The sequence below is a fragment of the Python bivittatus genome, unplaced genomic scaffold, assembly GCF_059951505.1.
Source record: "Python bivittatus isolate LINGU-HERP-01145 unplaced genomic scaffold, Pbiv_v1 ctg000480_np1212, whole genome shotgun sequence".
Lineage (NCBI taxonomy): Eukaryota > Metazoa > Chordata > Lepidosauria > Squamata > Pythonidae > Python > Python bivittatus.
This window is the reverse complement of record NW_028277075.1, coordinates 16,455,444-16,467,771: the sequence shown is the minus strand read 5'-3', so window position 1 is coordinate 16,467,771 and position 12,328 is coordinate 16,455,444. Positions and strand designations below refer to the sequence as shown.

Genomic DNA, 12,328 nt, shown 5'->3' with positions numbered 1-12,328 from the left:
TGAAAGTGTATAGATGAACTGCATTTTCAGTGCAACTTACTATTACTTCCTAAGGAACAGGGAGATTTCCCAAGTCACTTTTTTTTTTTTTGTTAAATATAGCTTGTACAAGGGTACATTTATTATTTTTTTATCCCCCCAAAATGTTAAGGAATAAATGCTCTCTAGCTGCTACTTATTAAAACCCAACCCTGCAGTAGTTCATCCTTTAGTTCCATTGAGTAGAATAAGGCTTACAGCCACAGTGTATTGCCACAGTTAAGAAAAACGGCAAATCAAGGGTAAATTCAGAAAAAAATAATACAAGGGAGTAAACATTTAATCCATATTAACATACTTTTATATCTGGGATTTGCAGTGTTAGAATGCAAATTTACGAGGTTCGTCTCCGAGCCGGGAATAAACACACGGGTGGTTGCTTGAAAGGAGAGAGATGACTTTATTTCCCAGAGCCAGATACACAAGACAATCACTTGTTGGCGGCATCAGGGCTTCCCAGGAATCCCCTTTTATAGGGAAGATCCTTAAAAGGCCCTCTGGGATTTCTTAGGAAAGGTGGAATTCCAGGAGAGAGCGGTGAAATTGACTAGGGAGCATTCTAAGGTCAGGCACCCTACAGAGCTGGAGTGTCCTGTATTTGGCTTATCTGATATTGTCTAATTGGAATGTACATCTCTTCAGGAAGAAATCTTTTTATGATTCGATTTTTTTGGTTTAAGGGATGTTGGCCCTCCCTGCCAGGTCTTTAGTTATTTAATTTTGGGCTAGGGTGGAGGACTCTTGATTCTGTTATGTCTTAATCCTTTTAAGTGAGCCCATTCTGACTATAATTTAGTCATATGCATTGATTGCTGTTAAGATAAACAATGAGACAAATGGGAAGCTTTGACTTCCTGCTGACATGGGGGAAGAATTTGATTTCCTTCTCACAGCAGCATTATAACAAAGTTAGCATAAGGGAAATCTACAGTTACATGGAGAACTGCTTGCTCCGATCGTTTATTAGCTAACTTTTGTAACAACTCGCATAAACATTTTGGATTATTACGAAAGGCTGCAATTCTTTGCTATTTAAAATAAGCCTCACTAAAATCAATGTGTTTTACGAGTGGATGGGTAGACAGGATTTCGCTGAATAAGCGCTTACAATCTATGCACGTTTCCCACAAACATTGGCTTGGTTCGCACAGGGAGGCGTACTCCCAAATAAACGTGTTGAGGGTTGCTAATTTAAGGGATTACTTCCAGTCCTGGAGCGATGAAGATTTGTATCACGGATGCGTTTTGCCAACTTAAAAATACTGTAAACCATGCCTTTGTGTAAGCAAGTCTCATACCGCAACCCACCACGCGCACTTCGTTTCCCGGCTGACAAATTCACGTTGCTGAACTATACCACCCCTCCGCGAAAGGGGGGGTGAAAAATTAGCCCGTCCTCTTTCCCCCTCCCGACGTGGTGAGAGCAGCTGGAGCCAATAGCAGCCAAACGTCCAATCAAAGAATTCCACACCCCCGCCCCACACGCTCCGATCCAAGAATTCTATTCAGACCAGCGCAGTAGAAAATCGGATCAATGGATGTAGCTTACAACGGAGAAAGGGGGCCGGGCTCTTTTTTTCGTTCTTGCCTCTTTTTGTGACGTAAGCGGATGTCGGAGTTTGAATAGTGCGGCGGTTATTTTCGAGTGGACGTGGGCGTTTTACGCAGCTTGGAGGTGAGGCTTGTAGATCAGTCGTCGCGGTGGGAGAAGAAGCTGCGACCGGCGGCTCAGGCAGTGGAGTACTGGGCGGAGAGGGCGAAGGAAAGCGTTTTTCCTCGTGGGGATTTTTTTTCTGCTGCGCCTCTTTGGGCTCCGGACTATCCGTCGTGGCTTTAGTGGGGCTGCTGTGCGCGACTCCTTTCGCCTTTCCCCGGTTATGCTAAAGTAGTGAGCTGCGCTGTGTGGAGTAAGCCCGTCAAACTCGGCGGATATACTCTCGGAAAGGTAAACACTAGGATAAAACGGCAGTGCAAAATGCGAAATGGAGAAGGAAGGGCTGCAGTTGACTGAGACTCAGTCAGCTTAAAAGAAGAATTCTCGGACAGCAGGTTTGCTGTTTTGTTGTAGCGAAGGCAAGGAATACGGTTTTATGGATAAACGAGACTTCTCCCGAGGGGGCTCCTTGGGCATTTGTTTATGCGTGTGTTCGTCTTGGTGCGCTCAGATCGGGCCTACTCCCGATTAAATTTAGCGAAGGTTGCAGAAATAGGCTCTGCTTCTTTCCATTCTTGTAAGGAAGACATATTATGTTAAATTGGATTTATTTGTGAATGGGGCAAGGCTTTAAAAGTTTTTGTATTCAGGTTAATAACTTTGCATACTTTGTTAAGGTAACTGTTCTCAATTTCCACTTAATTTTTCTCTTGTGACAGTATTCCTTTCCCTACCTTTTAACAACCTATTTAAAAATAAAAAATCTTTTAATATGTTATCTGCACTATTGGGAAGTTTTTGTTACAATTAGCCATGGTATCCTAGAATATCTGGTGGGGTTGGGCCTTGCTCCAGCTTTAGAGTGAGGTGTTATTTTAATTTAACTGTCTTTTAACTGGTTTAATGGTTGAATTATGTGATTGTTTATATTGTGTTTTAATTGTGTATCTGCCCAGAGTCACATTCAAGTGAGATGGACAGTTATATAAATAAATACCTTATCCAAGTCACTGAAATCCAAGAAAACCATTGATAGCTTTGACTATTAAGTTAGATAACAAGCAAGATGAGAATGAAGAAGCTGAAATTAAAGCCAGATAGCAGTGCTTATGGTCAATACAAGATCTGGACTGGAAGTAGCGATACACTATATTTAGATCCGAAGCAAGCAAAGTGGCTGGCATCCAGCATGAATGTCTTCTCTTTACCTGTTGGCTGCTCCTTAAAGAAGTTGCCCTACAGTGTAGACTCAGGAAAGTTGGTACTTTTAGATCACTAGATAACTATTGGCTGGGAGGGAGTTCCCGTAATCCATTTTCGGGCACCAGCTGTAGTGCCCTACAGTAACTGAGCCAATTAGACCTAAAATAGTTATTCATGCCTAAACATTGGGCTGATCTTAAAGGGTGTCCATAAACTGCAGTTGTTACAAAATCAACAAGTTATTGCTGGAATCGTGTCTGTCTTCTTCACCCTAAAAAATCAGAACTAGTTGCCAGTTATATTCTAGGCACTTGAGCTTAAATATGGGTGTTTGTGATGTGGGGGATGTTTTGTTTTGAATCCTGGAATGAATCAATTTTGTCATACTTTTTTGTTCACTTATGGGTTCAGAGGAACCCAAGCTCAGGACACTTTGTGATTGTTTCAGTTTCAGATGAAACAAAATCCAGGTAGGGCAAGGGTGGTCTGTGATGCACCTTTTCTCTTTGCAGCTCCCAGCACTGCATATCCTATCTACCTGCCCATCATTTTCCCAGTAGGTTTACTCTCTCCACACAGCTGTTACTAATGCTCCATGCAGCATATCTTAGCTTGCCCACCTCCCCATCTTCCCAGTGTCTTCTCTGCCTTCCCATAGCCATTGGTGTCCTTTTTTTCCCCTGGTTCTCCCTCCCAGCCACTTCTGCACAGAGCAAGCAGTCCCTTTTCATTTTGTGCATGGAGCAAAAATCCCTTATTTTGTTCCATGCATGGAGCAAAAGAGCTACATTTTGGTTCAAGCATGGGAACCTGAAAACCTGTTGCATGCTCAGGACAAGTTCATGCACTAGATATTTTGCACTTACCTGGTTTAAACAGTAAAAACTGTAATCAACCTAATTTTATCTGAAGTCCTGCTGATCTTCTCGTGCATTTGTCTAAATGTTAACATCTTCAGTAGTGGAATTTAGAGGCATCTCCTAATACGCCCTGTTGGGGGTACATGGAAGAGACTCTATTAAAACAGTTATTTGGATTTTTTTGAAAGAGTTTCAAGATAGAGCTCTGTGGTAATTGCCATTTGAATTGTTTCAACTACATTTTTAGAATTATTTTTGTAAACATGTAAGAATTTGTGTTTTATTTGATAGCTACCTTGAATGTCTTTGTCAAATGGAAATGTGGGACAAATCATATAAATAAGGAAATAGGATTAATAATATGGCAATTATCTCTTCTGTTAGGAAAATTACAGTTAACCTAAAATAGCTAGCATATAGTTGGGAACTTATATTAAATACTGAAGTTATTTTAGAATAAGTTATTTCTCCCTCCCTACCTCTGATTCTTTCTTGAGAGAAAGGGCAGTGTGACTGCAAAAAGATTTATTTTTAAGCAGATTGGCATTTTAGGAGGAGTGCCAAAACTGGGTTGAGTCTTGGGGTTCTGAGAGCTGATAGTGTTTTGGACTATTTAGAGATTATTCTGCCAAGAAAGTATTCTACTTATGAACTTCTGGGCATCTAATCTTGTTGTATAGGAAACAGGTTGCTATTTAATAGATCTGTAATCTGATCCAGCTGGGCTGCTCCAGTGTTCTTATTTTGCATTTTTGATTGCTACACAGGTATTAAAGGCAGATGGGCCCTGCCAGAAATTAAAATGCAATCCTATCCAGGAAAGAAGCCATTCTGGGAATAGCATAATCTTCTCATGCCATTCTTTGTATATAGAAAGGAGGTGACATTTCAACTGTTTGCTAACATTTTTCAGTCTCCTTATATAAGAATATAAATGCTGTAATAAAGCAGCAGAAAGTTTTGTCTAATATAGCATTCTGTTCCTACAGTAGTCAACACTGCTATTTATGTTCCTCAGTATATGGTATTGTGAGGCGTATTGCTTCAGGTCATAGAAGTAATATGTAGACATCATGATTTTGAGTTTTTAAAGTTGGTGGATATCATTATTACTTGTTCTAACACATGCCATGGTTTGGTACTGAATGATCTAAATTCTATATTATCAGGAGCTGAGAAAACTTTATTTTCTTTATATCATGCATAACCATGGGTTTTAACTTGTTTTTCCTACTTTTTCTACACTATGATGCCCCAAGATGTAATTACTCTCTAGAAATTGCCCCAGATTCTGTCATTTTGGTTGTTTTTTTCTATTAAAAAAAAAGGGTAGGGAAACAGATTTTTTTTCTTCTTGTTTTTAGTTCTAAAAATCTATAACATGGAATTTGTGTTTTTTGTGGCAATCACACACAAGGGTGAAAACTTGTTGAAAATATATGCTGTACGCTCAAAACCATGTAATTAGCAGTCAGCAGTGCAGAGTCCCATCATCTTGAGATTGGATTTACATGTGATAATCCAGCATGAACTTTGTTTTTAATTAAGTGTGTTGTGTGAACTTGGTCGCTGTGGTTTGTAAATTATGGGTTAGGGTTAGGATATCCACTAGTCCCACTAGTGGAACCCACTCCACATTATTTTTGTCGATACATGCATCACCTCATATTTCCTCATATTGACCTACATTTGCCTTGTAAATTGGTGTGATTCTTTTGGAATAAAAGATTGTCCATCCCTATTCTAGTTGATTCCATGTCCAGCTGTTCCTGACATTTGTTGTAGATAACTAAAAATGTTACCATTTGTCATTAATAGAATGTGCATTGGAATAGGCTATTTGAGGGCAATTCAAGTCATCTGTTATTTGAACACTTTATCCTTTGGAATATACCTGATTTAATTCTTCATATGGATTTTACTGTTATGTTATCTTTTCTTTTGTTTGGTTTCTGTTTTTATTGTATATGGCCCAAATTCCTTTGGGATTGGGGTGGATTATAAATACAAATAAATAGAAATATTATTCTGAGCATTTTGGTCCATTTGTGGTCTCTACTGTTAATAATTTTGGAGCTAGGTAGTGTTATCTGTAGAAATCCTGTGCTAATTTCTACCTTTTTACATTATGCCCTTCAATATCTAGCACAGCACTGTCTCCAATTTACCCTTCATATAAAATTTATAGAGATAGTTTATGTTCTCTGTATTTTAACAAGTTTCATGTCCATATCTGTGATAGTGGTTAAGAACGAGATGCTTCAACTCTCCCAGCTTGATTTATCTGTGTCTAAACTAATGCTAGAAGATTATTTTATGGTGTCCCCATTCTAAATGTTGCTGTGCGTTTTTTTTAAATGGCCATCCTGTTTGGTTTTATGCTCATACCTATATCTATGTTCATTTGGTCAGCTAAAGATATTTTTAGCCGCTAGGGATGATTTATTTCAAACTAAGTATTTAATTGTTTCTGTTGGTAAGAATGGCATGCTTGAGTACAGTATTCCTTGCCAAAATAAGATATGAACCAAATCTTTTTAAATTTTCTTCAAGATATCTGGTGTTGTATCCTTAAAGGCAAGCAAATTGATTCATGGCTGCAGTAGTAACTATGTTTTTCGTTTAGATATTGTAGCAATCCACTGCTTATAAAAAAACTAATCAGCTCAATTCTGTATTCATATAAAATGCACATTTGCCTGTGCTTGTGTTTAACAGACTTGATTCTAAACACATCAAAAAATATTAAGATGAAATACATTTTTCTTGAAAGCAGGAGTTCTGTTACTGTTTTTAGTCAGTCAGAATACTCTGTAAGCCAGAACTGTGAATCTGGATATTTCCTAACAGTCATAATTTAATCTAAGTGGGACTTAAAATTCTGAATGAACAAGTTGAGCATCAGGCTGAAATAGTTTGGTGCTTTCTAAATTCAAAAATGTTAGATATTTTCTAAGTTGCAGAACATAATACTGCAAGATAATTTGTTGTTGTTGGACACTGCAGTTCATCTCAGTGAAGCTTTTTGCTGAAAGCTATGTATGATTTGCTAAACAAATAGCCCAGTGGTTTCCTTTGAAGAGGTAACATTAGGCTGTCAGAAGCTACACTGTGAACTTAAGACCCTTTCTTATTTAAATTCAAAGCACATAGCATGAACTGAGATGGTATTTGTGAAAGCCTCTGAAGCACACACTGTCTTTGTTGCCTCTTGATAGAATGGAAAACATGCCTCTGAAATTCTGCCACCTCTTGTTTTGTATGCTAAGAACAGTTTATTTAAAACTGACTAACTTGAAAATGTTTTGTTCATGGCAGTGTAAACTTGGTTTTTAAAGCAGCTTATGTTTACTATCCTAGATACATTGTCTTTTTGATTTTTGTGATTATAATGTACAGCTTTATTTTCTTGATACTGTTACAGCTGCATGAACAGATGTTGAATTGTTTTAACTGATGCTATGACAATATTTCATTTAGAATGTTATAATTAAGGCATGAATTGAGAAAGTAGGTGTCTGTATATTAAAAGCTGTTCAGTATACAAAGTAAAAAATAAGGACATCCACCTTTCAAAAATTGCTGTCTGGGTTATTTATCAAATCTGGAAATATTCATTAATTAGGTGAATAGAATTTTGAATTTGGCTAAGTCCCAAGGGTTTAGTGGGATTAAAATACTATCTAAATTTCATTTTAGTAAGCTAATTGGGATATACATTATTTGCAGATGTCCATTAAAGCGAAAAGTATGTCACCTGCAACGATTTGTTTCATTTGCAAAATGTTAGGTTTTTGTAAATTATATTATTTGCTTAGTCAAGTCATGGCACAAATAATGTTAATCTTTGCAGAACATTTCTTTCCATGCAAAATGCATTGCATTGAGGTCAGGTAAATTGAACTTGCATTATATATGCGCAATGTTCAAGAGAGATGCTTTGCAAAGCACATTAGCATGAACAAAGCTTTGTAAGGCATCCTTGATAATCTGTATCTGGTGGTCTGTGTGCACATGCACATAGCGCATGAAAGCAACCAGGGTCAGTTTTTGAAACAGGCACATGAGCCTTGCAAAGGATGTGGTCACCTTAAAGCTTTGAAGGGGTTTTGTTCATGGTAAATCACTCTTTTGCATGCTTTGTATAGCTCTAATACAGCAATCATATTTACCAGAGGGTATTTATGCCATTGAGTTTAGGTTTGCACATCTCTACTCAGAAATGTGGAGGATTATATTGTAACAGTATACAAATTTCTTCTACGAGGGAAGTGATTAAAGAGAATTGAGGGTGTAATTTTTATATTCACAAAAATCATATTCCCAAATGAGTTGAAATTATACATTCTTTGATTATTTGTCCAGGAAATTCTATCTGTACAGATGATATCACTGTTGAAGTATTTGGAACTTGTGGACCTTGAATACCAGAGGACCTTACTGGGAAAAGAATCTCTCTTTAGAGGCATCAGGAGAAGTAAGATTAATTAAATTATAATTTGAAATCATTCAGCAAAGAAATATATGAATTCCCCAGACCTGTATTATTCAGTGTTCCATTTATTTGCTATTAATGTGAAATTCTTCTTTTTCTAATCTGAAGCTGGTGTAGCATTTCAAAGTTAAAATACTGTCTTCTGTGATCTTATCAGTATCTTACAACAGCCTTTCCCAATTTCGGTGCTTCCTAGATATATGGACTTCCAAAATTTCCAGCCAGCATGGTAACTGCTAAGAATTATAAAAGTTGAAGTCCAAACATCTGGAGAATGCTCAGGTTGTGGAAAGCTGACCTAGAATCAGTTTTTTATGGGAATTATTTTTGATTGGTAAGAGAACTAGCATTTCACTTTGTAATATTTTAACTAACAATAAAGAATAGTTCTGCTTTTCAGATAAAAATAACTGTCATTGTGTTTTTCTAATCTTTAAAGTATGCAGATGGAGCAAGATTGATGATCAGACTCAATCAAGGTGGAGGACACAAAACCCCTCTCACTTAGACAAGCTTATAGGAAAACAGCTTTAAGTTCCGTGAGTACTTTGAAAAGTCACATTCAGTTACTGTTGCACTAAAGATTTGTTTTGGAAATCATAAATAAATAAAATCTGTACCCTTTTCTCTAACGTATGCAAAAAAACAGATCAGGCCATATTGCTCATGAATGAACAAGGAAGAAGGAAAAGTCCCAGAATTCATATATGTGTGTATGTGTGCAATTTTTAAAAATTTGTTCCTCCTTGCTCACTCAGTGTATTTTTATAGACCCAATTACCACATTTCTAAAACCTCTTCTCTGAAAGATTTACAAACTAAATACAAATTGCATAATCATCAATAGTGTATTAGTACTGTATTCAGAATAATCACGGGAAAACCAGTGGTTTACCACATTTCTGAAACATCAATTTCTTGTAAATAATGTTTTTTACAAGTGGAACACTGCTAATAGGACACTTGAAAGAGTGAAGAGTACATTTTTTTTTTATTCTTTGTGTTTCTAGAAAAGTTGCTCTGGGGAGTTGGGGGACAGGCCTCAAATGTAGGACTGGAAGTGGTTGGAAATGCTAAGATACAGCTTTTGCCCAGTTCTGTAGGAATCTCTGCATTCATCTGTTTGCAGAAAGAATACTGATGTATTCCATGGACAAATATTGAAATTGTTGCATGTATATTATACTCCTCAACCAATAGAAGTTATCTTATTTCCTCTATTTTAAAATATTTGTGGTGGTAAAACATATTACTGCGAATTCATTTGTTTTATTTCCAGTTGGCAAGAATAAATTGTTTTGTCTGCACTTGTTAGATTTGCCTTTAAATCTCTGTATCTCCTAACATGTAGCATGACTGTAGCATCAGTTAACATCTCTGGGAGAAAAATATCAAGCAATGATTTAACACTACATATTTTGTAAATGTTCCTTTGTTCACTTAATTATCTTCCAGTTCTTTGGGTCCTTTAAATATGTAGCTTGGGTTTGACACTTAGCATTACATTCTAATGGGCTTTGCTATTCTGTCTTACATAACCGTACTGACATGTGAGATCCCTGACTTGGGTGCTTTGATGACAAATATAATGCCTCAGAGCAATACCTTTGTGACCTAATTGTGCCAGAGTAGTAGTCTTTATGATCTATTGTCTCATCTGCCTCCTTGCTTGTTCATTTGATATAAAACACTTAACTCCCCTCTCATCCCCTCCCCTACCCCTCCTTCCCTTTCTTGTTTGCTCTGTCTTTTTCTTCTTTTGCTCCTCATCATCTTTCTTACCTGGATGAAGACTGAATGCAGAACTCTCAGCAAATTTGCAGAGACAAAAGAACAGCAAAGGATACTAGCAAAGGATATCTTATTTTTTTTCCAGGTAATTTTGTACAATCAAAGAGATAATGTATTTGCATTTCTGATTTTCAGGTTTATGCTAATTAGTATTGTTACTTGTTTCTATAAATTATTAGTTGCAGTAATTTAGAGATAATGAAAAGGGTCTATAAATTACTGATCCAAAACAAAACCTGAGGCCAGGATTCAAGTTGCAGTTGAGAGGTATATAATGAGTAGTTAGTACTTTATTTTTCTTATCACATAGTTCGTTTTTAATTGGAACTATAGAGGATTAGATAATTTCATAGACTAAAAAGTTTAATATGACGTAGCAACTGATTTTTCTCTCATTACTTAGTTGAATGGAGAACACTAGAATGAGTAAGAACATTATTGGATGCCTCCAGAACCTGCGTAAGTGTATCTTACTATGTTTGATTCAATTAATGTAGCCTCTAGCCTGGTGCCTTCAAGATGTACTGGGTCTCCAATAGCCATTCTATTCTGGGATTTTTGGAAATTGTGTGGTTCCCAGGTTGGAGAACATTAAACTATTCCTGTCCTTTCCTGTACATAGTGTAACCTTGGTGACAAAGGAACTGATACTAATTTAAACACATGCTCTGGGGTGGACTTTTTTTGTCAAGCACAGTGGTAATTATTACTAACCATCACTGCAATTTTTTTGAGTGACTATACAAACATTGTCCCTAATTAATAAAGTTTAATGCCATGTTCTCCAGATCAGAAGCTGTATCTTGTTCTCGATCAAAGATATGGTCATGGCAGGTCTCCGGCCTTCCATTTCTAGAGGAGGCTGTTAAGGTGGTAGACTTGCAGCTCCCAAGGTCCCTGGAGGAAATGAATTATCTAGATCTGTTTCAGTTGGGTTATAGCAATAAGAAGGCATTAATCATGCTTGTGGATAACTTATGACAGGCTCATGATGGGGTGTTATATCTGTCCTAGCCCTCCTTGTTCCTTTAGAGGCTTTCACTGCCATCGATCATGATATCCTTCTGGACCAGCTGAGAAAGTTGTGGGGATGGGCATGGTTTTATGGTGGTTTTCCTCCTTCCTCCGAGGCAAATTCCAATATGTGTTGTGGGGGAGGTCTACCCCTAGGCTCTCTATCCACTCCTATTTACATCTGCGTAAAGCCACTGGGTGAGGCTATCCACTGGCATAGGATTAAGTATCATCAGAATGTTGAAGATGCTCAGTTACGCATTCCTGCCCAAGTGATGCTGCCAGAGTTCTTTCACAGTGCTTGGTGGCTGTGAAGGTCTGGATGGGGAAGAAGGGGCTTTGACTCAATCCTGGCAAGACTAAATGGCTTTGGCTTTAAGGACTCCCCACAGCTGGACATCTTCCATTGTTAACTCTGGATGGGGTAGCATGCTCTCAAACAGAGTTGGTGTGCAGTCTGAGAGTCCTGCTGGGGCCACAACTCCTGTTTCAGGAGCAGGTGGCAGCTGTGCCCAGGAGGTCCCTTGCACAAATCCATCCTGTACACTAGTTGCATCCATTCCTAGATCTGGAGACACTGCTCACAGTCATTCATGATTTAGCCATTTCCTGGTGGATTATTTCAATCTACTCTATATGGGGCTGTCCTTGAAATCCATTCAGTAGCAGTGGAGAACACCCACAGGACACCACTGCTATGTGAGGGGCACTGGCTCTTGGTAGACTTTTAAGTGTAATTCAAGATGTTCGTTGTCACCTTCAAAGCCATACATGGTATAGGGCCAGGATACTTGAGGGATTGCCTATCTCCAGTGGTTTCAGCCCATCCCAGCAGATCTGGCAAGGTGGGCATGTTCCAGATCCCTTCTGTGAAACAGTGTCAGGGTGGATCTCAGGAAGTGTGCCTTCCAGAAGGCTTTGAAGACCTGGCTTTTCCCTTGGGCAATGAGCCAAGTTGCTAGTAAAGCCCAGTATGTGTGTCTTGTTCTTATACTGTCAAGAATACTTGAGATTCTTTGCAGAGAATCTGTAAGGAGTCTCAACTATTTTAAATTGGTTGATGCTTATTGTATTTTTATTTCATTGTTTATGTTTTTGTTGGCCACCTGGTGTTAATTGGTTAAGATGTGCAGCCATATAAATGTGCTAAATAAATTGCAAGTGACCTTGTTTGTATATGAATGCAGCTAGAAGTAATTTCTGGGATTGTAATTGCTGCTATAATAATTTTACTTAATAGTTCAGAAAAGTCTATAAGATATTTGTACTAAA

The 12,328-nt window shown here is 37.8% G+C and overlaps 1 protein-coding gene across 2 annotated transcripts in view; it reads left to right on the top strand.

The window, feature by feature from the left end:
• Positions 1 to 1,721: 1,721 nt before the first annotated feature.
• G2E3 (G2/M-phase specific E3 ubiquitin protein ligase) overlaps positions 1,722 to 12,328 on the top strand; it is a 35,341-nt gene continuing 24,734 nt past the window's right edge. Inside the window, exons 1-5 of one of the 2 annotated variants that reach the window (XM_088145405.1) lie at positions 1,722 to 1,984; positions 8,122 to 8,233; positions 8,691 to 8,790; positions 10,055 to 10,127; positions 10,446 to 10,501. In XM_088145405.1, coding sequence (XP_088001531.1) covers positions 10,450 to 10,501 — 52 coding nt within the window. In that variant the 5' untranslated portion in view covers positions 1,722 to 1,984; positions 8,122 to 8,233; positions 8,691 to 8,790; positions 10,055 to 10,127; positions 10,446 to 10,449. Of the gene's footprint in view, positions 1,985 to 8,121; positions 8,234 to 8,690; positions 8,791 to 10,043; positions 10,128 to 10,445; positions 10,502 to 12,328 lie in introns of both variants that reach the window. The other variant, XM_088145404.1, reaches the window with a different exon arrangement.